The following is a 22,957-nucleotide window of genomic DNA, read 5'->3' on the forward strand; positions in this document are numbered from 1 at the left end:
TTTGTCGTTCAAAATGCGACTTCAGAATATCTTGTCTTAGAAGACTATAGAATGCACTTGTGTAGTATTTTTTATTTTTACTTTAGCCCCCTAGGAAACTCTAGAATGCTATTGTGTAGCATTTTTTATTTTTACTTTAACTCCTAGGAAGTAGTATAAATAGAGGGCTCTCATGTTGTAAAACATCTAACCAAGTGTAAAGCATTCTAGTTTTGAACTCAAATTTTAGTAATGCCAAGAGAGTTTTGCATTCCACTGTCTTGATGCTTATTTTAGCCCATAAAGATATTTAGTGAGTCTACACATTTTATTCTCCCCCGACTCTTAAATCCCTGAGAAAGGTTCATGTAAATCTCATCAGGTCATTGAGCGCGCTCTCTCCTGTGTCTACACACCTGAACAATATACATACTGTGCTTCTCTATGTATGGATATGAGGAACTTTTGTATTGGAGTTCAATTTTTTTTGTCAGATATGGAATTGTGGATAGTGCAATGATTCCTACTGTTGTTGGTTTTTCTACTTAGTTGGGAAAGATACTTCCTTTTTTATAGATAAATTTGTTCTTCAAACTACTCCCTCCGTCCCTATTTACTTGTCCATTTTGACAAATCAAGAAAGAACAAAAAAAAAATTCCTATTATACCCTCATTTAAACTTCTTGAAAATTTAAACTTCCCCCAACATTGATTAGTTATCTTNAGTGCAATGATTCCTACTGTTGTTGGTTTTTCTACTTAGTTGGGAAAGATACTTCTTTTTTTATAGATAAATTTGTGCTTCAAACTATTGTAAATTGACAGAAGTTCATATGTCTATTCTTGATTTTTTATTTTCACAACTATTACATTTTTAGTTTCAACTAAGTTGAGGTTGGCTATATGTCATGTTGCTCCATTTATGATAATCTTTGATGAAAAAAATTCTTGGTTCATATGCCTATTCTTAGTTCTCATTCAAATCATATATGTAAAATTTTGAATTGTTCAATAAAAAGATTATAGCCGATAAATATTAGTAACTGTAATAAAATTCAAATTAATATTAATACTAATTGAAAAATTAAATCAACTCTAATAATGACAATAATATTGAATATTTGTTCTATACTTTACATTGATTTAGACATTTAATATACATAACCTAATTTCAAAATTTTTTAGTGTCTAATCATCTAATTGATACTTATTAGACTTATTTTAGCATGATTTAGTATTTTTAAATTATGATCATTTTCACTATGACTTATTCATTTGCAATATTTATTTTATGCAATTTCAATATTATATTTTATTGAATATTTTAATGTCATCACTTTACTCAAATTTTGTGTTATTTTCTTAAGAAATGCCTTAGATAATTGTATTTTAGTAGGATTAAAGAAATATTTGAAGCATAAGTTAATTATATGTTTGTATGAACACTTAATTGAAAAAAAACCTAAAATCTGAAAAAACTTAGAAAACCCTTAGATTGAAAAATTTGAGTTTTATTAATTTGATTTGGTTTATAAATTTAAAAATTTGACACAAACAAGTTGGTTTAATTTTTAAAAAACTCAAACTAACTCGGTTATGTATCCCCCTACTTTAAACCAATTATATTTAATATAATCATTAGTCATTACTGGCACCAACATAGATATTATTTGTTTATGGAAGATATCTCATATCCATCACATGTCTTTTTAGTAATTACTTGTAAAATTGTTATTTTTATTGATAGATAAATATTATATTGTTGATATTGATCTTTGAAATACGAAAAAAAATTTAGCTTCATATACAAAGGAGATTGTTCAAACTATGTGCACTACTAAAAAAAAAGATTTAGCGATAGATATATTTTATAGCTAAGTAATAAAATCGATTACTAATCTTATTCATCGATGAATTAGCGACGAATTATGCTAGAAATGAAATAATTAGTGACGGAATAGCAAGAAAAGTAGTAGCTAAATTCAGTTTTATTTTCCAATAGTGGAAAAATTATATTAAAAAGTAGTCTTGACTTTAACACATTATAATTTATGTTCAATTTTATTTTTTTATTGAACTAAAGTTCGATAAATAAATATTGCATTATTAGAGCAACTTTCACGTATAAAACATAAAAATCATATTTGTATGTTATAGCTAGGGGTGGCAGAATGGGTAATTAATATGGGTATCCGCTCATATTTACCCATTTTAAATGAGTTGGGTATTCAACTCATTTAAAAATGGGTAAAAACGAATAATATTCATATTACTCATTTAAAAGTGGATAGTTAAATGGATAAAATGGGTAAAAGATATGCATTCACACAAACAAACAAAAAAGTGATAAAGGATGGGATAGTAAGAAAAAAAAAATCTATAAAAAAAAAGAAACTTTTTTTTTACATTTTTTTGGGATAGGAGGGTGGGGGTGGGGGGTGGGTTGGTAAATTTTTTTTTAAAAAAAATATTATTGGAAAAAATTTAAAATTTTGTTANGGGGCTTGGTAGGGGGTGGAGTGAAGTGATAAAAAACTTTAATTTTTTTTTTTAAAGCTTTTAACAAGATTTCTATTATAATATGGGTAAATATGGTTACCCATATTATTCATTGGGTAACTCGTTTTTATTCATTTAAAATATGAGTCGAGTCGAGTAACTTATCCATTTTTATTTAACTCGTTTTTTGATCGGCTCATATTCGACTCGACTCGCTCATTTGCCACTCCTAGTTATAGCTATAGTTTGCATAATTGTGCTCCATAACAAATTTTTTGTTTGCGATAGAGCTTTTGATTTTTATAATTCGCTAAATACATCCAATTTTATACAAATTGTTCAGTTTTGTATAAATTCATTTATACATTGTAATTTGTATAATAAGATCTGTATTTATATAATATAAGTGTATAGGATGAAAATATATGTATTTGTATATACACTTTTCTTTTGCTTTATACAAACACAAACGCATTTTATACCAAAATGTATAAAATGATTAATTGTCTACCGAAAATGGCTAATTATATACCAAATCAGATGGCAAAAAATGGGATATTTGTTGCGAATTACAAATAAAATAAACTAAGGCTATAACATTTAATTTAAATTAATAGTTTGCTATTTCATACAATTTCCCTTATTTTTATATAGCTTTATTATTTTTTTGTTATAATTTTTTACTAATTTAGTAAAGATTTACAAAAAAATTCAAATAATTTTGATAGTGTGACAATTTATAAAAAAATTATGTTTATGAATAAAAAATACAATTTAAAAATTCAAATTATATGTCCAAATAAAACTTAAGCTCACCTAATCTGAATAAACTTCTTATCAAATTAAAATAGACCAAATAAATTGAATCATATCATAGACCCGCCCACAGGCCACAACCATTATTGATTTTAGTTATAATACCTCCTTAATATAATTGTCATTAAGTTAATCCTTTTTTCTTTATCCGTACTTAGCACAGTTCCCTAGGTCTCTTGTACTTCCCCTTGTCGTCTCTCTTTCTCAAATAATCTTCAAATTATTACTGGTATCAATCTCCGTTGTTGTAGATAGATAATCCATCCCCCATTGGAGATTTGGGGATGAAAGAGTCAATCAAAAGCAGTACCAGCAGCAGCGATGAAGCTGTCTGGGAAATTAGACCCAGCGGCATGCTTGTTCAGAAGAGAGAAAACGATGCTGCCTCTAATCCCACTATCATCATCAAGGTCTCGTATGCTTCTCAGGAATTTGACCTTCCTGTGCCACCTGAATTCACTTTTGGTAATATTCTCCCCTCATTTCAGTAATTTTCAGTAATATTTTTGGTTATATTTCGAGGTCGAAAGGATAGGGATTGTCCAGTTTGGTGTGGGTTCTGTATAGAATGTGTGTTTATGAGTTTGTCTATATGTTGCTTGGTACTAGCGCGGATCCTAATTATACATGTTAAAGTTAATTTTTTTAGGGTTTAGCCAAAACTAATGAGTTATGCCAAAGCCGTAACTGTTAGCATGATGGATAGCGCACACATCATGAATTAATAGCGAATAATTGTATATATTAATGTAACTATATAGTTTTGTATATGAGTATAGTTATAGCCAAAACTACTGAGTTCTGCCAAAGTTGTAACTGTTAGCATGCTGAATAGCTCACACATCACGAATTAATAGTTTTTGATTGTATATATTAATGTAACTATATAGTGATGTATATACATGTAATTATAGAGATTTGTTGTAGTAATCAAAGAAAATAAATATTGTGATAGAATAGCAGATTTGGAGGGATAGAGTAAAGGATTGTTAGGGATAGGAATGACGGATCTTTAGGGATGTACTCTGTATACTTTCTATCTAATGCCAGCACTCTCAATTTGAGAAGCATTCAACAGAAATTTGATAGTAACCACAATGATGGATCCACCCCTTGTAGGATGTGACTTGTATCTATCCTTACATGGTTTCTCAGTACAGTGGATAATGTTTCTAAAAAATGTTATTTCGTCCTTTTTCTTTCAATTTCTTAACAAATGATGATGTCAAGCTGCACTTGCACCCATCTCAACTATTCCATTGAGACCTGCATCCTCCCACCAAGGCTAAGGCTTAGATAGATTGAAAGAAATCTACCGGTTTTCTTACTTTTTTGGAATTCGAACTGCCTCCCATGATTCATTCAAGCTTCATCCACTTTTATGCCGCACTGTTGTTGCACCACTTGCTACTTATATATTGGCAAGGTAGATTTGTAATTAGAATAGGAGTAAATGGAATGGTAGCTATCTACATTTTAGGATGAGGAAAAGTGTTTACAATGATAACCAACTACACCATAATGCCTTCTTAAGCTTTTACCATTTTCTTTTTTATCACAATAATTGAAAGCGCTTATAGTCCTCCAAAGCAATGTTTACAACATTGTTACCTGTGATCTATATGGTGTTTCAGTGTGTGTAAGCTTTTATTAACTCAAATCAAATCAATTTAGTAATTGTAATAGTTTTTATTGTTTTAGTGAAAGTAATAGTTTATTGTTGGATTTACTAAATTAGTTGATGTTAAATTACTGTTGCATCGTCTATATTTGTACATGGATGTTATAAGTTGGCCACCATACTCTCTTGCTTTGCTTGAGCTGTTCTAAGCATTTAATGCCAATCAAATTTGGATATAGGTGAAGTAAAAAGTATCCTTTCCTCAATAATCGGTTTGGAGCCTAAGGTGCAAAAACTTCTATTCCGGGGAAAAGAAAAAGAAGATCATGAATATCTGCACTTGGTTGGTGTGAAAGACAATTCCAAAGTGTTAGTTATGGAGGAAGAAATGGTTGAGGACAAAATTCCTGAAGAGGTTAGGGTTACCACTGAAATATCAAGAGGAGCCGAAGCTGTTGTTGAAGTGAGAACAGAAGTGGATAAGCTCTCAGAGCAGGTTGATTTCCTTTTGTTCTAAGGTGGCTGATGATACCATCATCTCTTAAGTTGAAGTCTTACTTTGGTCTTCATTACAACAGGTCTCTGCTGTACAAGCAGTCGTGTTTGGTGGTACTAATGTTGAGGACAAGGATATTATCCATTTGACAGAAATGCTGATGAGACAGCTACTGAAATTGGACGGCATTGAGGCTGCAGGAGAAGGAAGAGTACAAAGAAAATTGGAGGTTTGTTTCCTAGACAATTAAGATTTTTCCTACTTGTCAAAATAATAATTATTCAGTTTATCCTAGCTTGACTTTCTACTGTTGCAATATGCCACTGACTAGACTTTGAAGTGTATTTGATGTCCTTCACCTAGGTAGCACTTGGTTTCAGTTCTGTTGACTTAACATTTGTGTAAAAATAACTGAATAGCTTTGCTAATCATGTGTAGAAAACCACATAAGATAGATAAAATGTCAAGCCCTCAAAGTTTGGAGATTCGAGGCTGTATGCATAATTCCCTTTGCTGTTCTTTCTGGTAGAATTATGCCCTTTTTTTACAGTATATTTTCACTAATACCGAATGTTGCTTTATAGGTAATTGCATGAGATTGGATTTTTTTTTTAACATAACTCTGTGACATAGCTTGGATGTGTGCCCAAACACAAGTTGTCCCTTTAAATCTTGAAAATAGTTACATTCATTTTGACACCAAGAAGTCCACTTTGTTCATATTAGGCCTGATCTAAATTATTTTACACACAACATAGCAAGTTGAGGCCGGCTGTATGAATCATCACTGTCCATGTCGCTGCATTTTAAGTTCATCTCATTGCAGTATTGTATCAATTAAAAATAAAAATAAGGAGTACCTGAACTTTTCTATATTTTGCTACTGGCACGACTAAGGGGCTCTTAGAAAATAATGGACTGAAATAGACGTGCTAACATAACTAAAACTTAATCCCAACTAATTGGTATTGCCTATTCAGATCTCTTTCTTCCATTCTGCCCTATTCTTTTCGTTAGGTCTGCATGGACTTCAAAAGGTTGTAGGTCTTTAGAGAACTTCCTTTCATGAGATTTTAAGTCTATCTTGTCTTCTTTTCAACACCTTTTCTCACCATGGTTTTGTACCTACTAACCGATGTATATAGAGGTTGACAAACTAATGCAACCATCTCAAACAAGAGTTCTCTCATTTTGCTATATGTGGTTAGATTTAATCGTCTAATATTGTATGGATGCATATATACCTTAGCATCCTATCCACAGACACAAATCTTGTAGATATGTTGGACTTAAGCCTGACATTCAGTCCCATATAACTTGCCTTCTAAATTAATTTTTTTGGGCATGTTATTCTTATTGGTAATCAAGATAACAAGCTTTGGCTTAAAGAGAGGCTGAGTGGATGATGAAACTTGCCTTTTAAGTTAATTAATTCAGAATTTTATTCTTGGTAATCTAGAGGCGAAACAAGCCAAGCTTAACTTCTAAAAGAAAAGGAGAGATGTTACCTAAGGGTGTGGCTACTGGCTAGTGGTCAATGAAATGGGTCGAGAACTATGAGGTCGAGAGAAAAAACATGAGGTGATTTCATCCCATTTGTTTAAGCCTTGGCGGACAAATTTACCCAGTACCAGTACCTGTGCTGCTGGGAATTAGCTGGTAACACGTGGAATTAGTCAAGGTGTATTCAAGTTGGTCCGAACACCATAGTTATTTAAAAAAAAAGATGTTACAAACTTTGGTTAAAGAGAAGGTGAGTAGATGATGAGGGTCTTCTGTGCGGCCTTGTGTGTCTCATATTTATGAATTTAGCTCAGCAACATTCCTTCTTCAGTAAAAAAAATGGTTGATAAGAAATCATGCAATGCATATCATTTTGAATACAACTAACAAAACAATCAATAAGAAATAATCCCAGGATAATTTGTTTTCAAACCAAACGACCCCTGAATGAGATAAATTTGTATGCTAAACCTAATTTGATATTCTGATCATGGAAGCTGGAAATAAATTTACTATTTAGGATGTCTTTAATCACCCATATGGAAAAGTGGCAAAACATTGTTACTGCTTTAGTTTTGTGAAATCAAAATTACCAACAACAACAACATACCAAGTGTAGTAATCCCACAAGTGGGGACGGCAGAATATAATGTAACCACTTTTCCACTTTTCATTGCACACTTTGGCACGTCTATAATGACATCTTTATTATTAGCTTGGTTTTTTATGAATAAAGGAAAATATTTGGTCGGGAAATCCCCGCCCCTTTTTTTTTTTTTTTCTCCCTCTGCTTGGCTTTGCCTCTCTACTTAAGTTCCTCAATTTCTGACTTGAACTGTCACTTCGCTGGAAAAGTCAGATCACAATCTATCTTATTCCTTGATGTTTATTTATTTGATCTCAGTTGCCTCTTTGTCTGCATAAATTGTGAACTTCCTTGGCTAACCGATTTGAATTGCATAACTAATGCATTTCTATCAATTATTAACGGTCTAAACTAACTGTAAAATGGTAATTTTCGCTGTCTTCAAAATCTTCTACATTGATCTTTTAATGTTTAGAAACTTTTCCTTCATATTCGATATATCTGTTGTGAATATGATTAGAAAGGTGGAGCGTTGTTAACTGCTGCATTCAATACTTGCTTCTAGAGGAAAACTGCTACTTGTGCCCTATTCGGTTTTTGCATGATTGCACATATTGATGATCAGTGCACTATAATGTCAAGTTTCTTCTCCCCTTTTCAGGTTCGTCGTGTCCAAAACTTAGTAGAGACGATGGATGCAGTAAAAGCAAGAAATTCCAATCCCTTTATCAACAACAGTAATGCCGTGTCAGTGACTACTCAATGGGAGACATTTGAGTCGGGGGTTGGAAGCCTGAACGCTCCACTACCACCTAGACCTGTACTTGAGGTTGGAAGCATGAACGCCCCATCTCCTCCTAGACCTGTGCTTGGGGTTGGAAGCATGAACGCCTCACCTCCTCCTAGACCTGTGTTTGGGGTTGGAGGACTGAACACCCCACCACCTCCTACACCTGTGCTTGGAGTTGGAAGCATGAACGCCTCACCTCCTCCTAGACTTGGGGTTGGAGGACTGAACACCCCACCACCTCCTACACCTGTGCTTGGGGTTGGAAGCCTGGCCACCCCACCTCTTAGACCGCCCTCAACTATAGTGACCGAGGATTGGGAACAATTCGAATAGAGTAGCTGTATACGTTTCCATGTTATGATTTTGAAGAAACAGAAAATGCCAGTTATTAGGCACTAGTGACCACTATTATTTTGTCATCTATACTGTCGTTACAGTTAAATATTTTTGGTGGATGTAAGTTCATGATCAGGCAAACATAGAGGTTTAATGAAATCGTGTTGGTAAGTTACTTCTGTGTGTTGTATAAGATTAAATCAAAGTTTAGTGCATAATTCTTTTATTCTTCACCTCATATCTGGCAAACCTCTCAGCCAGAGCAGTTTACGAAACAACGTGAACCAGGTTTCACAAAATAATATCGCATAATCACCCTCAAGGCCACTCCATCTAGGGGTGTCAAATTGACGGGTTGGACTAAACTAGGGCACATAAAATTAGCACTCGGATAATAGCTCTGAAAATGAACGAACTTCTTGATATCAAGTGTTTTGTATTGCCTTTGTGGCCCCATCAAGCGCGAATTCGGATTGGTCGGGCTAGTAATTTCTGATACAGGATGATTAAATTAAAAAAAATGTAATATATACTAGATTTGTCTCTTTCTACTTTCTAGTCATTAGTTTTGATGAAGCTCAAAATAAAAAATGATGGTCCACTTGTTACTTTCAGTTTCCGGACCTATGTGCGCGCTTTTGTCTCATAGACCTCAATTATTCTTTTTGGTTTCCTTCACGATCAATGATGGTTCACTTGTTACTTTCAGTTTCCGGACCTATGTGCGCGCCTTTGTCTCATAGACCTCAATTATTCTTTTTGGTTTTCCACACGGTACCTGCTTATGAGGATGACTAATTCAGATTTATGACAGGAAGTTTCACTTTTTAAAGCGGTAAGGTGATTTCATATCTAGGGTTCAAATCAAGATCTATTCAGTATTTTTTACACGGAATCCAAGTTAATTTTGAACTACTACAACATATGCAATGGGGAAGGTAAAGTATGCACAGACTTTATAACTACCTCGTGGAGGTAGAGAAGCTAAATTTTGAGCTAATAATTGTTAAAGTATATGGCATATTCAAAGCTAATATCTTGAAAGTTTGAACCCTAAATTTTAAGTATATTCTGAATCTGTCTCTATCAATAGACTTCGTTTTCTGGTGGCCCAAAGTTCCTACGTAAGTAGTGACATTGCCCTCTTTTAGTTTTCTTGTCCCATTGTTGGAATCATTTTCACGTTTTGATATAATGTATGGTCCATATTATACCATATTATTCATTTTCAAAAAATCTCAAGTTACCTCCAGTCCAAATGAGATAAATATCATGAAAATGGACAATTTAAAAGTGGGCTATCTATCATACATTATAACATGCCAAAAAAAAATCAATGAAATTTTGTATCCTATTAAACATGAACAAATTAAAATAAAATAAATAATATACCATACCATATACTATATTTTTGTTAGAACTTTCTTTCTTTCTTTATGTCTACTTTGATGAAAACAATAGTACCTTCCATGGCTCCAAATGTTTTTTACCAAAAAGATGATGATCCAATTATTCTATCTACTAAGGATCATAATTTTGCTCTAAGTGGAGAAATTATGTTGCTGGTACTTGTACTTCTTTTTACTCTTTTTATTGTCACTTTGATTTTCTTCTTGTGTATGAAACATTATTTAAGGTATTCTTCATGTACTCCATCAGACCAAATTGTTCAATCACCTAATTATTTTTCCACTCCCATGAAAATTAAGCCGTTGTATCGCGATATCGTGGAGCCATAATGTTTTCAGATTTTAAGTCATATTATACATGTATATTTGGAATTGTACGTTGGATTTAGAATGATTTATGTATTCTAATTGTATGTATATATATATATTGATCTCTTTTCTACCAGTATTAGATAATTCTGTTGAATCCACAGAACCTGCTTTAGACTTGTTTTGATGGCAAAGAATAATTTTTGAATGATTATTATCTTATTGTATGTATATATTTTGATCACTTTTTCTATTTGTATTAGATAGTTCAGTTGAATCTACAGAACCTGCTCTAGATCCGCCTTGGTGGCAAAGAACAATTGACTTTAATTTCTTCTTGATAACTTTAAGGTTGTTCTTGTCTCTAGCATGAAGCTATAGTAGTACTATGGTTTCAATTTGTCTTGGTTTTGATGTCTTGGAACCTTGATGCTTGGGATTTTTGACAAATGAACTAGAATAATATAATTCTAGCAACCAATGCTTGTGATTTCATTTTCAATGGGTTTCAAATATTATATTCAGCGATGAATTCAAATTTAAATTATGAGCCCTCAAATATTGCCTTACAAGAGATCTTCACTTTAACACATAAGAAAAAAAAAGAAGAGGTCATTTTGTTCTATTCAATTTGGGTGAAGGTCCTCAATGTTTTACTGTATTGGTTATTAAATCATGTCTCCATTGTAATACACAACAGCACCAGTGGTCTAGTGGTAGAATAGTACCCTGCCACGGTACAGACCCGGGTTCGATTCCCGGCTGGTGCATATTATTTTTTTAAAACATTGAATAGATAATTCATATTTCACAAGTGCAATCAAAACATTACAATTTTAATCCAAACTTGCATCACAATTTTAATCAAACTTCTAAATAGTACTTATTAACTATATAATCTTATCGTTCATCGCAAGTTGATCACACTAGAATTTATCTACAGTAAATCCGTCTCTCAACACCTCATAAGCCTCTCTACTGCGGGATTTCTTCAACCCAGCCGTGACATAAAGCTTTGATTTTTCAGATGAAATGGCAGTAACTTTTACCCAGATCATCACCTTTGTTTTTATTCCCTCTATGTCAGCTAGCTTTCCTTTTTCCAAGTATCCAGTAACTGCCGTAGAGAACCGTAATACAGATGAATCCCTGTAACCAACCTCACATATTGAAGGAATATAGACAGTGAGCTTCTTGGTTTCTTCGTTAAACTCATAGTTGGTGGCATCACGAGGGAAAATGCCTACTGGAATGTCATGCTCCTTCAGCAGTTCTGGCAATGGCTTTTGCATTTTCCCTACAAATCCAGTGCAAAGCAAGGATGAGAAAGCTCCTGAATATTTTGGCATAAGAATACAAGGAATGACCAAAGAAAACTCGTGACTTGTACTGATGAGCATCCTTATATGATGAACACCATTTTTCATAACAAAGAATGACCGAGGAAAGCTCGTGACTTGTACTGATGAGCATTTATATATGAAAACCAATAACTCAACAAAATGAATCAATGGTCTTTTTTTTTATGACAAGGGAAACCCGTAGCCGCTACCCTTTGGTGCGCATAGGGTAAAACCCCCACACCTATGCAATAGCTCGCAAACCACATAGAAGAGGCAAACCGCACTAGGCAAGCCTGGTGCGACGAGTTCGACCCAGAAGGCAAACCCCTTGCTTTCGCTGGCAAGGGGTTTCGAACTTGAGACCTTCAACATGGAAGTCCCAAACTCAAACCAGGCCACCCCGAAGGGTTGAATCAATGGTCTTCAATCGCTATGAATTTTTTTTTTGAGTATTTAGTATTTACCATTACGAGAAAGCAAACATTTTTGGATATATTATTTAAATTATTCAACCATCCAGCATTCCAGCTTAGCCTTTTCTTTCAAAGATGGATTATTTTCTGGAAATATACCCCAAAAAAACAAGAAAGTGACGTTTCTTTCGACATTCAACATGGTTTATCACAAGCTAGTTTACAGTCTGATTACAAACCACTATCCTATACATCATGAGACTCACCACACAGAAAAAGGTCAGCATTTTATTTGCCTGTACTGGTGCCAGGCAAACCTTTATTACTAGAGCAAGGGTTGCTAGAGGGCTAATGTTTCACAAGCTAAAAGTTAGACCTTTTCTTAAAAGAAGTTAATGGTCGAGTAACAAATAAGAGTAAGAGCTCATATTTGATGAAAGAAAGAATAGAATTATTGGAACACACAGTTGTAATGCATTATTGTGGATCTAGGTCCAAGGTACTTTCTTAAGCTAGCTACAAGGATGGGGCAGTATGGAAAGATAAAATATACTCCCTCCGTTTCACAAAGAATGATCTAGTTTGACTTGGCACGGAGTTTAAGAAAATAAAGAAGACTTTTGATCCTGTTGTCCTAAATTAAAGTTAGGTCAAATGTACAAAATTGCCCTTTAATCTTGTGGTCTTAAACATGCCACGTGGAAAAGTGAAATTAAAATGTTACCAAAAAAAGAAAGAGGTCATTCTTTTTTAAACAAACTAAAAAGGAAAGGAGGTCATTCTTTTTGAAACGGAGGGAGTACTAGTTTTAGAATCTAGTTGGAAAAAAAAAGATCTTTTCAAGCGATTGTTGATAAAAAAATCTTCTCCTCCATCAATGAAATTTTAGAGAAGACAGAAGAGGAGCCAAAAGAGTAACGAGGAAGACTAACCTTTAAGCTTGTTCACCAGCCATTTGCTTCCTCCTTCGATACTGCTTTGCAAGGACTAATTTTTAAAAGGGGAAAGTGTTAGACAAGTAAGAAGAAGACGAGAAAGAGAGGAAATTCCACGCAGATAAGAGATCTCAAAACAGAATAAAAACAATCAAAATAACCAAATGGTCTCTCTGAGTAAATTCCAAATTAGTGAACATATTTTATTTTGCTTTAGGGTAGGCATTTCGCAAATGCTTTCAGCTCACACATCATAGCAGATTGAAATTCGTCTAGATTTTAATAAAATGGAACTTGTTTTAAACTTTTAATTTATCACATCAATTTCAATTAACAATCTCACCAGGGCAGGAGCTAGAAAGTGGAGTATATAATTGTGTGTTTCTGTTCTTAGTACCATTGCAACATTATACACTAAAAAGGAGAAGAAAAGCATAAACTCCTAGCACCATACTTAGATTTTCAGGAAATGCAAAGGTCCTATTCAGTAGTAAAGCTTCGGCCTTTGGAATTTATGGCGTGTCAGGATTTGTTTAAGGCTTGGATCTGGCATGTCAGGACGTTGGTTGTGCACTTTTTTTTTAATTAATAAAGGAGAATAAGGCACGGAACGTTTTCTACCCTTCAGATAACAAATTATTGTGCTTTAAAATCCACAAGTGGAATAATGAAAAGAAAAGATGCAATTCAACAAAATTTATGTCCAACCACTACAATAATTCTGTGTCTGCTCTAAAACAAGTGATGAATGCAGCAAAGATACAAATCAGTCTACCCCCACCTGGAAATTGTTGAGGAAAATAAACGTTCAAAAACAATGGCATGCGAAAGAAGAGACTATTGGCTCAAATTTGATAGGCACAATACTAACATTAGGGAGGTCGAAACTTAATAAAAGTTTGTCAGACTGGTCTTTTACTCGGCTTTGAGAATAATGAGATCTTAGTGGCATCACTCTGTTGCAACCTATTCCCCGATCAATTTTCATCCCCACTTACAGGACAAAAGTCATTTCCTCAGACGTCTTGTTCTTGAAAAGGAAAAGCAGGGTAAGCTGCTTAGCTAGATGGTATTAGTACTTTAAATATATATATTTTAAGCATTTGCATTCTCAAATGTTATACCCGAAGAATCTTTCATATCGAATTCTTTATTTACTCAAACAGAATACCATTGATTCATTTTCTTGGTAATCATCTAAGGATGCTGATCAGTATGAGTCATGAGCTTTCTTCTTTCTTTCTTTCTTGGCTATTCTTTTGCCAAATTCCGACACAGACATGTGCTATCTCATCCCTACTCAACAGTCAACATTGGATTTGTAGGAAAACTCAAAGGCCATTACAAGGTCTGCTGAATATGACATTTCAGTAGGTATATTTCCTTGCAATGAAACTATGAGTTTAATGAATAAACCAAGAAGCTTCCTGCCCAGGTTCGGCCAGTATATTAAGTCGACAATTAAATGTGTGTATGTGAGGTCGATCACAAAAAGAAATTCAATCCCTTTGGAGATATCAGCAGCTAAATGATGGCAAAGAGAGTAAACTCGATAATGTTCAATACAACTAGAGTCCAAATTCAAAAGTAATCCTCCACACTTAATCTCAACCGACTTGAATGATCGAATCGATTCTTTCACTTTGTCTTGCAGACAAGTGATCATATATCAGTAGTTTGGAAAGTTAAAAGTAGATATGCACGGATACAGTTAAACAGAGATATTGTATACGCAGATACACTTATTATGCACGTGAATACAATATATTCCACAAAATTTCAAAATTAAGAATACTAAACTTCTAATTAAGCAATACTAAGATCATCAGCATTGACAAAACATAAATAGTAACTCAATCAATTGAATTCCTCAAAACATAATTTAATTACATAATTAGAACGGAAATTTCAAAATTAAGAAGACTAAACTTCTAATTAGGCAATAATAAGATCATCAGATTAACTCAATCAATTGAATTCCTCAAAACGTAATTTAAGTACATAATTAGAATCAGTGTAAACCCTAGTGATGCACAAAAATCCATCAACTACAGAAATGAAATTAAGGACTGTAAATGACGGAGAATTGAAAGGAAAGAGAGTTTAGGGTTTACATTAATGTCATCGCCGACGGAATTGAACTCCTTGTTGGCTTTCTGACCAATCCAATAGGAACCTACCTTGTTCAATATCTGATCCATTTATAAGTTTCAATTGAATTCCGATGTATACACACAAAACCAGCTGAGAGTAAACACTTCTCCGTCGTCGTCGAATTGTTCTTCTCTCCGCAGCTCAGCTTAACTGTAAGAGAGAAGGAGGAAGAAATTTCTTTGCCAACTTTTCAACACTGACATAAAGGAGGCGCAGACGACTTGTCTTTTTTTTTTTTCCTCGGTTTTAGATATTTACATTAGAGCATCTCCAACTCAAATACTAAATTTGATGTCAACACTATTTTAGTGTAAATCAACTCTAATCCACTGTATCAATTTAACATTAGTGATAAAACGTATTACTTAATCATGATATTATATGGTATATGATAGACAAATGCATCCCGTACAAATTAATATACGGAAGTTATTCATCTTTCATAATCAAAGTATATATATGGACCAAAGACAATTATAGAAAGGGGCAATGAATTCCGTATGTTTATACTTATATCCGTTCACTTTTTTAATTGTCATAGTTTATAATATTTTTCGTATAGTTTTTAAATATCTAAATTTTGACTAATATTTTAGTACTTTTCGTATAGTATTTGAATATCTAATTTTTTTGTTTTATAATTGAATTAATGTAATTTAATTAACTTTAAAAATTAATTCAATTGACTTTCAAAAAGTACGACAATTAAAAAAAACAAAAAAAATATTATATAATATTGAAATCCCCGCAGGTTGATAATTATGACGAACTTTAAGGCATATAACAAGCCGTCCACTATTAAATAGTGCCTCCTCTTCCTATACATGCATGCATGTTATTAGAGGGTAGTGTCATATGTGTCTACTATTCCCTCCGTCCCTAATTATTTGTCCATTTTTTTTAATTATTCTTAATTACTTGTCCATTTTGACAAATCAAGAAAGAACTTTTTTTTTACCTATTATACCCTCAATTAATTACTTTGAAAAATGTAGAGCTTCTTGAAAATCCTAAGTTTTTAATTCATCCGCTTCATAATTAATAGTTGTAAAATGGTAAACTCACTGTATCAATTATTGTTTTCTTAATATATGTGTCAATTCAAAAGTAAACAAGTAATTAGGGACAAAGGAAGTACTAATTTCTTGTCAATTAAAACAACGTAAAATCGGCTTATATATATCAAGTTTGAGTAATTTAATTTTTGAAAATACAAATATATTGTAAGATCCTGTACTTTTTCTCTATTCTTGCATAATATGTGTGGCGTTGTTTGGCATGGTTATATGAGGTGTATATGACTTGATATCATACATTGGAGATTAAGATTGCAAATGGGTGGTAACATCAAGGAACTAAACTAAAGTTTTAGGTCAAAGGGATCCCTCAAACAAAGTTAGGATTAAAGAAATGGCTCGGGTAGAACTTCGCCCGTTTGAAAGGCTTCAATTATCTCATACCTTGGGGATAAGCCTATGAGTGTGTAATATGCTCAGAATAGTGTGTTATGAGGTATTATAATAACACAAGGTTCGTATGTTAAGTTTTGAAGTCAAGAAAATTAGCGAAACTAATGTCGGCAAAAGTTATCGAAGTTTCTCTAATAATATTTTCTTAACTTTGGATCAAATGTCTTGGATGTTTTCTCCCAATATATAAAGAGTTAGAAGGCCCATAATCTATCAAATCGAAGGCCTACGAGTCTAGTTTGCAATGCACAAAACCCCGTATCCAACCAACATCAGAGTAAAAAGTTATGAGGGTTTTACCGCGGACTGTCGGGGTAGAGTCTGGGTCGCGATTTGGCTCGGGTCAAACATGTGGTATGTCGGTTTACTTAATGTTTTAAGCCATGAAAACATTTTTTTCACTTCATAACCAGAAATAAAGAGTAAGAGAGGGTTCTAATGGAGTTCTTGCATGATGAAGGTTAGTTTTCGATGACTTCTACCATTAAAGGTTGCCCCCGTGCCTAGAAATGTGATCTCTACACGTGGCAATCATTTTTCCCTTCTATTAGCTGCGTTTGGAGCTAGTTTTTTAAGATATAAACGTATTGTTATTGGTATTTCTTCAGGGTTTACACTTGGTTTGCTAAGGTAATCATCTCGTGACTCTTTTATGGTTGTTTTTATGAAGTTCTACGGACGTTTCGTCAAGTTGGGGCCATATGGGAAATTTACCCATTTAAGCTCAATTATGAATTGCTTATAGGTGCGTATCAATTTTGTATATATAGTGTTTGCGAAGCTTAGGACATAAGGAACAACTTTCGTGAAGAAACTACGGGCATTCAAGCGTTCATTGGAAATGTATGTTAAGGCTAAGCTCCGTCTCTCATTTTAGCACCATTTCTTGGAAATTCCTAAAACGCCGAATGTGATATTTTGCTATTCTCTTGCTAGAAAGACCTTCAGTGAAAGGTATTGGGATCTCAGTTGAATTATTTTCATGATTCTATTATTTTGATATTTCACTCGTTCGGATAAATAGAGTATTCAACATCTACATGTGATTTTATCGATTTCCTTGATTATTTGTCTGCATGTATGAATTATTCTTCTTCTTTGGGTGATGTGACATAAAATATCACGGGAGACCCTTATTGCTTGTAACCAACCCTCTTTCCCCACTAAAGTTATTATGAAAAATCTTTAAAGTAACTCACGATCTTCAAAACACTCAAATATAACATAAATGTTTAAACTATTAGAACATTTGGTTTTGAAATACTTCTTTTATAAATTATCTAGGAACCAAGTTAGGAACTAAGTAAATCACCTTAAACTTGTTATGAATATCTGCAAGGTTATGTTATCTTTCTAAAATTCGAGTTAACTTTTCAAGCTTATTTGGAAGAATATATGAGGTTCTATGAGATTGTTACATGTTATACGAAAGTGATTATAGGGTTATGAGAACAAGACTACAAACGGGCCAAGATTGGCAACATGACAACAGTAACATATAGGTGTTATAAATCCATGACATGCTATGCATTCTACTCCCGAGCTATAATCGGGAGGTATGGGGCCTATTGCCAATATTTATACATATGAGACACTGATAGCCACATGTTGGCGTATATGATGCCGGTTAGCTACCGGGAAGCACCACTATTGCTAGCATTTGGTTGGGTATGTCATGCATTTGCATCTATATATATGTACTTGCGACATACGATTATACGAGCTACCATGCATATTTAAATAGTAGGAGGCCAAAAGTTAGCCATGGAGATTATTTGAGTTTCAGTTTCAAGTGGTATCTCTATTACCCTTTTTCAGTAACTATTTATGATGCTACTTTCCGCTTTACATACCAGTACATTTTTATTTGTACTGATATCCCATTGCCTGGGGACGCTGCTTTTTGTTTCGTGAGAGCAGGTTCAGGCAGGGATTCTGATCGATCCACCCGCTAGGATTCATGTTCAGTTGTGAGTTGGTAAGCTCCATCTTATCCTGGGGCTTTTAGAGGATGTTTACTTTTGTTGTACAGTTTGAGTATAGTCGGGGCCTTGTCCCGACAGTCCTTATATCACTCATAGAGGCTATTGTGGACACAATATTCTGGGTTTTCTTTTGTATGTTTCAATCTCCAGCCAATAGACTTGGCATGTATATATATGTGTGTGTAAGTAGGTATGTCTTCAATTGTGGCCTCGTCGGCTAGCTAGAACATCTTTATTTTTTTTTGGCCTGTCTACCATTGTTTGTATGGTTTAGTCTCATTCAGGTCATGACCTTTAGGGTCCAGGCTTCACTTTTTAGAGGTTGTGCTGCCCAATCTTTTTGTCTCACAGTTTAGTTAGCTAGTATGTTTTAGTGGATAACTCGATCTAATAGGGTATCGAGTGCCAGTTACGCCCCCTATTTCAGAGTGTGACATATATTTCTATTAATTTGATGCAAACATCAGATATTATACATAAAGTCACCATACGCTACTCTACAATATATTTGTGTGATCACTTTTTTTTAAATTAGGAAGAGGACAACAAGATAATCTATCTAAAAACGAATTATACAATGGATGTGGACAAGTAACAAGGTAGATGTTATTATATATATATATATATATGGAAAATCAAATAAAGATATGATCACTTGACTATACTATATATATAAGTACAATAAAATATTAACTACAACGTACAACTTGCTACTTATAAAGGTACCACATTGATATGAAGTATGACCACTTAACCACCTCACATATATGTGAATTTAATATAGGCAGCAAATTGGCAAATGGTTTAAAATTTAAATAGGTTCACAAAAATCATTTGTGGATTACAATCATCTGCATTTGTAACATTGTATCAGTTCCAATTTTCTATGGAGAATGGTCAAAGAAAACTTCCACTTTGTTACACTGGTCTACATATGGTCACAATAGTTAATTAATATAGCAAACTCAAAATTTACACTGTATAAATAATATAACTTTTCAAAAAAACTGATTCGAATGAACATGACTCTAGTTGAAATGGGCTTAAAGAGAATCACATGCAACTCTTGTTATCCATCACTATCAGATACACATAGTTCATGGAGTGAAAAATCATCAGGAGGGCCTATCTAATTAAAAAAATATTTTGTTGAGAGCACTAACATTAGAAATGGGCACTGCAATGTGGTAATCTAAATTAGTTGAGATTCAATATGACTAATAAACTTCAGATTAAGGGGGAAATACTGCTATAGTTTCAACTTCATCATATTTGAAAAACATCGTTTAGTCCAAAAAAATAGTAATACATACCGACTTTTCTTTTTGAATGTCAAAGAATACAGATTAATTTTTTTAAAAGTAATGTGACTTCTTATTTAGGGCTCGTTTAGAAGGTTCCAAATTTAGGTGTAATTATTTGTTACTCCCTCTGTCCCTCATTACTTGTCTACTTTTCCTTTTGTAGTTATCACTAATTACTTGTCCATTTTGGCAAATCAAGAAAGAATAATTTTTTTTACCTATTATACCCTCAATTAATTACTTTGAAAAATGTATAATTTCTTGAAAATCTTAAGTTTTTAATTCATCTACTTCATAATTAATAGGGATAAAATGGTAAACTCACTATGTTCATCATTGTTTTCTTAATATGTGTGTCAATTCAAAAGTGGACAAGTAATTAGGGACAGAGGGTGTAATAATTACTTTGTTAGTATAGAATTAGGTGTAATTGAGGGAAGGATTATACTCTCTAATTTTCAAGGGAAGCAAAAAATTGGTGGTTATTACAAAAGGTAATTACTATAATCAGTATAAAATTAAGTGCAATTGAGGGGGCAATATGCTCTACGAGCAAAATTAAAAGTTGTTGGTTATTACATAGTATAATTATTACAACTATATCTTCTTTTTTTTGTTTTTAATATTTCTTACACAATATACATATATTTTGTCATACATTAAAGCTTATTTACATGTTCATCTGGAAAAAAAATATTTGATTTTTATAATTAACTTATTTTTAAAAGTATAAGAATATTAAATGATATAATTATAATTGTGCAATCAAACATGAAGCTAAAAATTACATTGTAATTACATTATATCAATTATATGTTATTCTAATTATTATATTAATTATTATACAATAATTTCAAACATATCCTTATTGTATTCTCATTACAAAATTGTCTTGTATTTTTCAACGGTTACCGTCATATTGCCTCTACATGTATACGAAAAGCAAGTAGTCGTATAGTTGGAATATAATAATCTTATAATATCAGAAAATAAACGATATAATACATAAATATGTCTTTTAACTTGGCTTTAGCTGAGATCTACGCCCATCAATTCTAGATGTGCATAAGCAGATACTTAAATTTGTATAAACTGAACAATTAGACGCAAACATTATACATGACATAATACATGTAGGATGTCATATAGGACACAAAATGTGTCATGTAGGACTCCACGTATGACGAATGTGTTTATTTGTTCAATTTAATACAGATTTAAATGCCTACGTGTGCACACTCAAAGTTGAAGAACGTAGATATCAACTAAAGCCAAATTAAAAGACATTTATATATTATGTCAAACTTATTTATCACTATAATATAATATTCCAATAAAATTGTAACGTATGATTTTTTTAGTGGAGAACCAGCTCAAGTTGGTTGTATTTTTAAGTTCATTCACTTAATTTAAGTGCATGTTTTTTTTATCACCTTTTATTTGTTGGTTGTATTTTTAAGTCCATTTAATTGATTTAAGTGCATTTTTTTTATCACCTTTTATTTGACTAACATACTATTTTTTTATCTCCATATTTTCATATAAAATCTGGAAATGGTCGATTCTCAAACTAAAACAACAATAATAATAATAATAATAATAATAATAATAATAATAATAATAATAATAATAANTCTCACTTTGTCTTGCAGACAAGTGATCATATATCAGTAGTTTGCAAAATTAAAAGTAGATATGCATGGATACAGTTAAACAGAGATATTGTATACGCAGATACACTTATTATGCACGTGAATACAATATATTCCACAAAATTTCAAAATTAAGAATACTAAACTTCTAATTAAGCAATACTAAGATCATCAGCATTGACAAAACATAAATAGTAACTCAATCAATTGAATTCCTCAAAACATAATTTAATTACATAATTAGAACGGAAATTTCAAAATTAAGAAGACTAAACTTCTAATTAGGCAATAATAAGATCATCAGATTAACTCAATCAATTGAATTCCTCAAAACGCAATTTAAGTACATAATTAGAATCAGTGTAAACCCTAGTGATGCACAAAAATCCATCAACTACAGAAATGAAATTAAGGACTGTAAATGACGGAGAATTGAAAGGAAAGAGAGTTTAGGGTTTACATTAATGTCATCGCCGACGGAATTGAACTCCTTGTTGGCTTTCTGACCAATCCAATAGGAACCTACCTTGTTCAATATCTGATCCATTTATAAGTTTCAATTGAATTCCGATGTATACACACAAAACCAGCTGAGAGTAAACACTTCTCCGTCGTCGTCGAATTGTTCTTCTCTCCGCAGCTCAGCTTAACTGTAAGAGAGAAGGAGGAAGAAATTTCTTTGCCAACTTTTCAACACTGACATAAAGGAGGCGCAGACGACTTGTCTTTTTTTTTTTTCCTCGGTTTTAGATATTTACATTAGAGCATCTCCAACTCAAATACTAAATTTGATGTCAACACTATTTTAGTGTAAATCAACTCTAATCCACTGTATCAATTTAACATTAGTGATAAAACGTATTACTTAATCATGATATTATATGGTATATGATAGACAAATGCATCCCGTACAAATTAATATACGGAAGTTATTCATCTTTCATAATCAAAGTATATATATGGACCAAAGACAATTATAGAAAGGGGCAATGGATTCCTTATGTTCATATTTATATCCGTTTACTTTTAATTGTCATAGTTTATAATATTTTTCGTATAATTTTTGAATATCTAAATTTTGACTAATATTTTAGTACTTTTCGTATAGTATTTGAATATATAATTTTTTTGTTTTATAATTGAATTAATGTAATTTAATTAACTTTGAAAATTAATCAAATTGACTTTTGAAAAGTACAACATAACAATTAAAAATAGACAAAAGAAATATATATATATATATATAATATTGAAATCCCGCAAGTTGATAATTATGACGAAGTTTAAGGCACATAACAAGCCGTCCACTATTAAATAGTGCCTCCTCTTCCTGTACATGCATGCATGTCATTAGAGGG

The 22,957-nt window shown here is 32.7% G+C and overlaps 2 protein-coding genes and 1 non-coding gene across 5 annotated transcripts; 2 read left to right on the plus strand and 1 right to left on the minus strand.

Annotated features, from left to right (window-relative positions):
* Positions 1-3,449: 3,449 nt before the first annotated feature.
* LOC125865967 (BAG family molecular chaperone regulator 4-like) lies at positions 3,450-8,854 on the plus strand. Its single transcript, XM_049546242.1, has 4 exons — positions 3,450-3,759; positions 5,155-5,411; positions 5,494-5,640; positions 8,162-8,854. The coding sequence occupies exons 1-4, from the start codon at positions 3,579-3,581 to the stop codon at positions 8,621-8,623; spliced, it is 1,047 nt and encodes a 348-aa protein (XP_049402199.1). The 5' UTR covers positions 3,450-3,578; the 3' UTR covers positions 8,624-8,854.
* A 2,189-nt stretch (positions 8,855-11,043) lies between these two features.
* Positions 11,044-11,114, plus strand: TRNAG-GCC (transfer RNA glycine (anticodon GCC)). Its single transcript has one exon. It is a non-coding gene; the product is annotated as a tRNA-Gly (tRNA).
* Positions 11,115-11,137: 23 nt separating this feature from the next.
* Positions 11,138-22,326, minus strand: LOC125865731 (uncharacterized protein At5g01610-like). Of its 3 annotated transcripts, XM_049545962.1 has the most exons (4): positions 22,176-22,311; positions 15,150-15,267; positions 13,033-13,087; positions 11,138-11,641 (listed from the first exon to the last, which is right to left on the minus strand). In XM_049545962.1, the coding sequence occupies exons 2-4, from the start codon at positions 15,234-15,236 to the stop codon at positions 11,271-11,273; spliced, it is 513 nt and encodes a 170-aa protein (XP_049401919.1). In that variant the 5' UTR covers positions 15,237-15,267; positions 22,176-22,311; the 3' UTR covers positions 11,138-11,270. The 3 variants fall into 3 exon arrangements, with proteins under 3 accessions (XP_049401919.1, XP_049401918.1, XP_049401917.1); XM_049545961.1 differs by lacking the exon at positions 15,150-15,267 and having other exon boundaries at positions 22,060-22,326; XM_049545960.1 differs by lacking the exon at positions 22,176-22,311 and having other exon boundaries at positions 15,150-15,410.
* Between the last annotated feature and the right edge of the window lie 631 nt (positions 22,327-22,957).

This window comes from Solanum stenotomum, chromosome 5, assembly GCF_019186545.1.
Source record: "Solanum stenotomum isolate F172 chromosome 5, ASM1918654v1, whole genome shotgun sequence".
Taxonomy (NCBI): domain Eukaryota; kingdom Viridiplantae; phylum Streptophyta; class Magnoliopsida; order Solanales; family Solanaceae; genus Solanum; species Solanum stenotomum.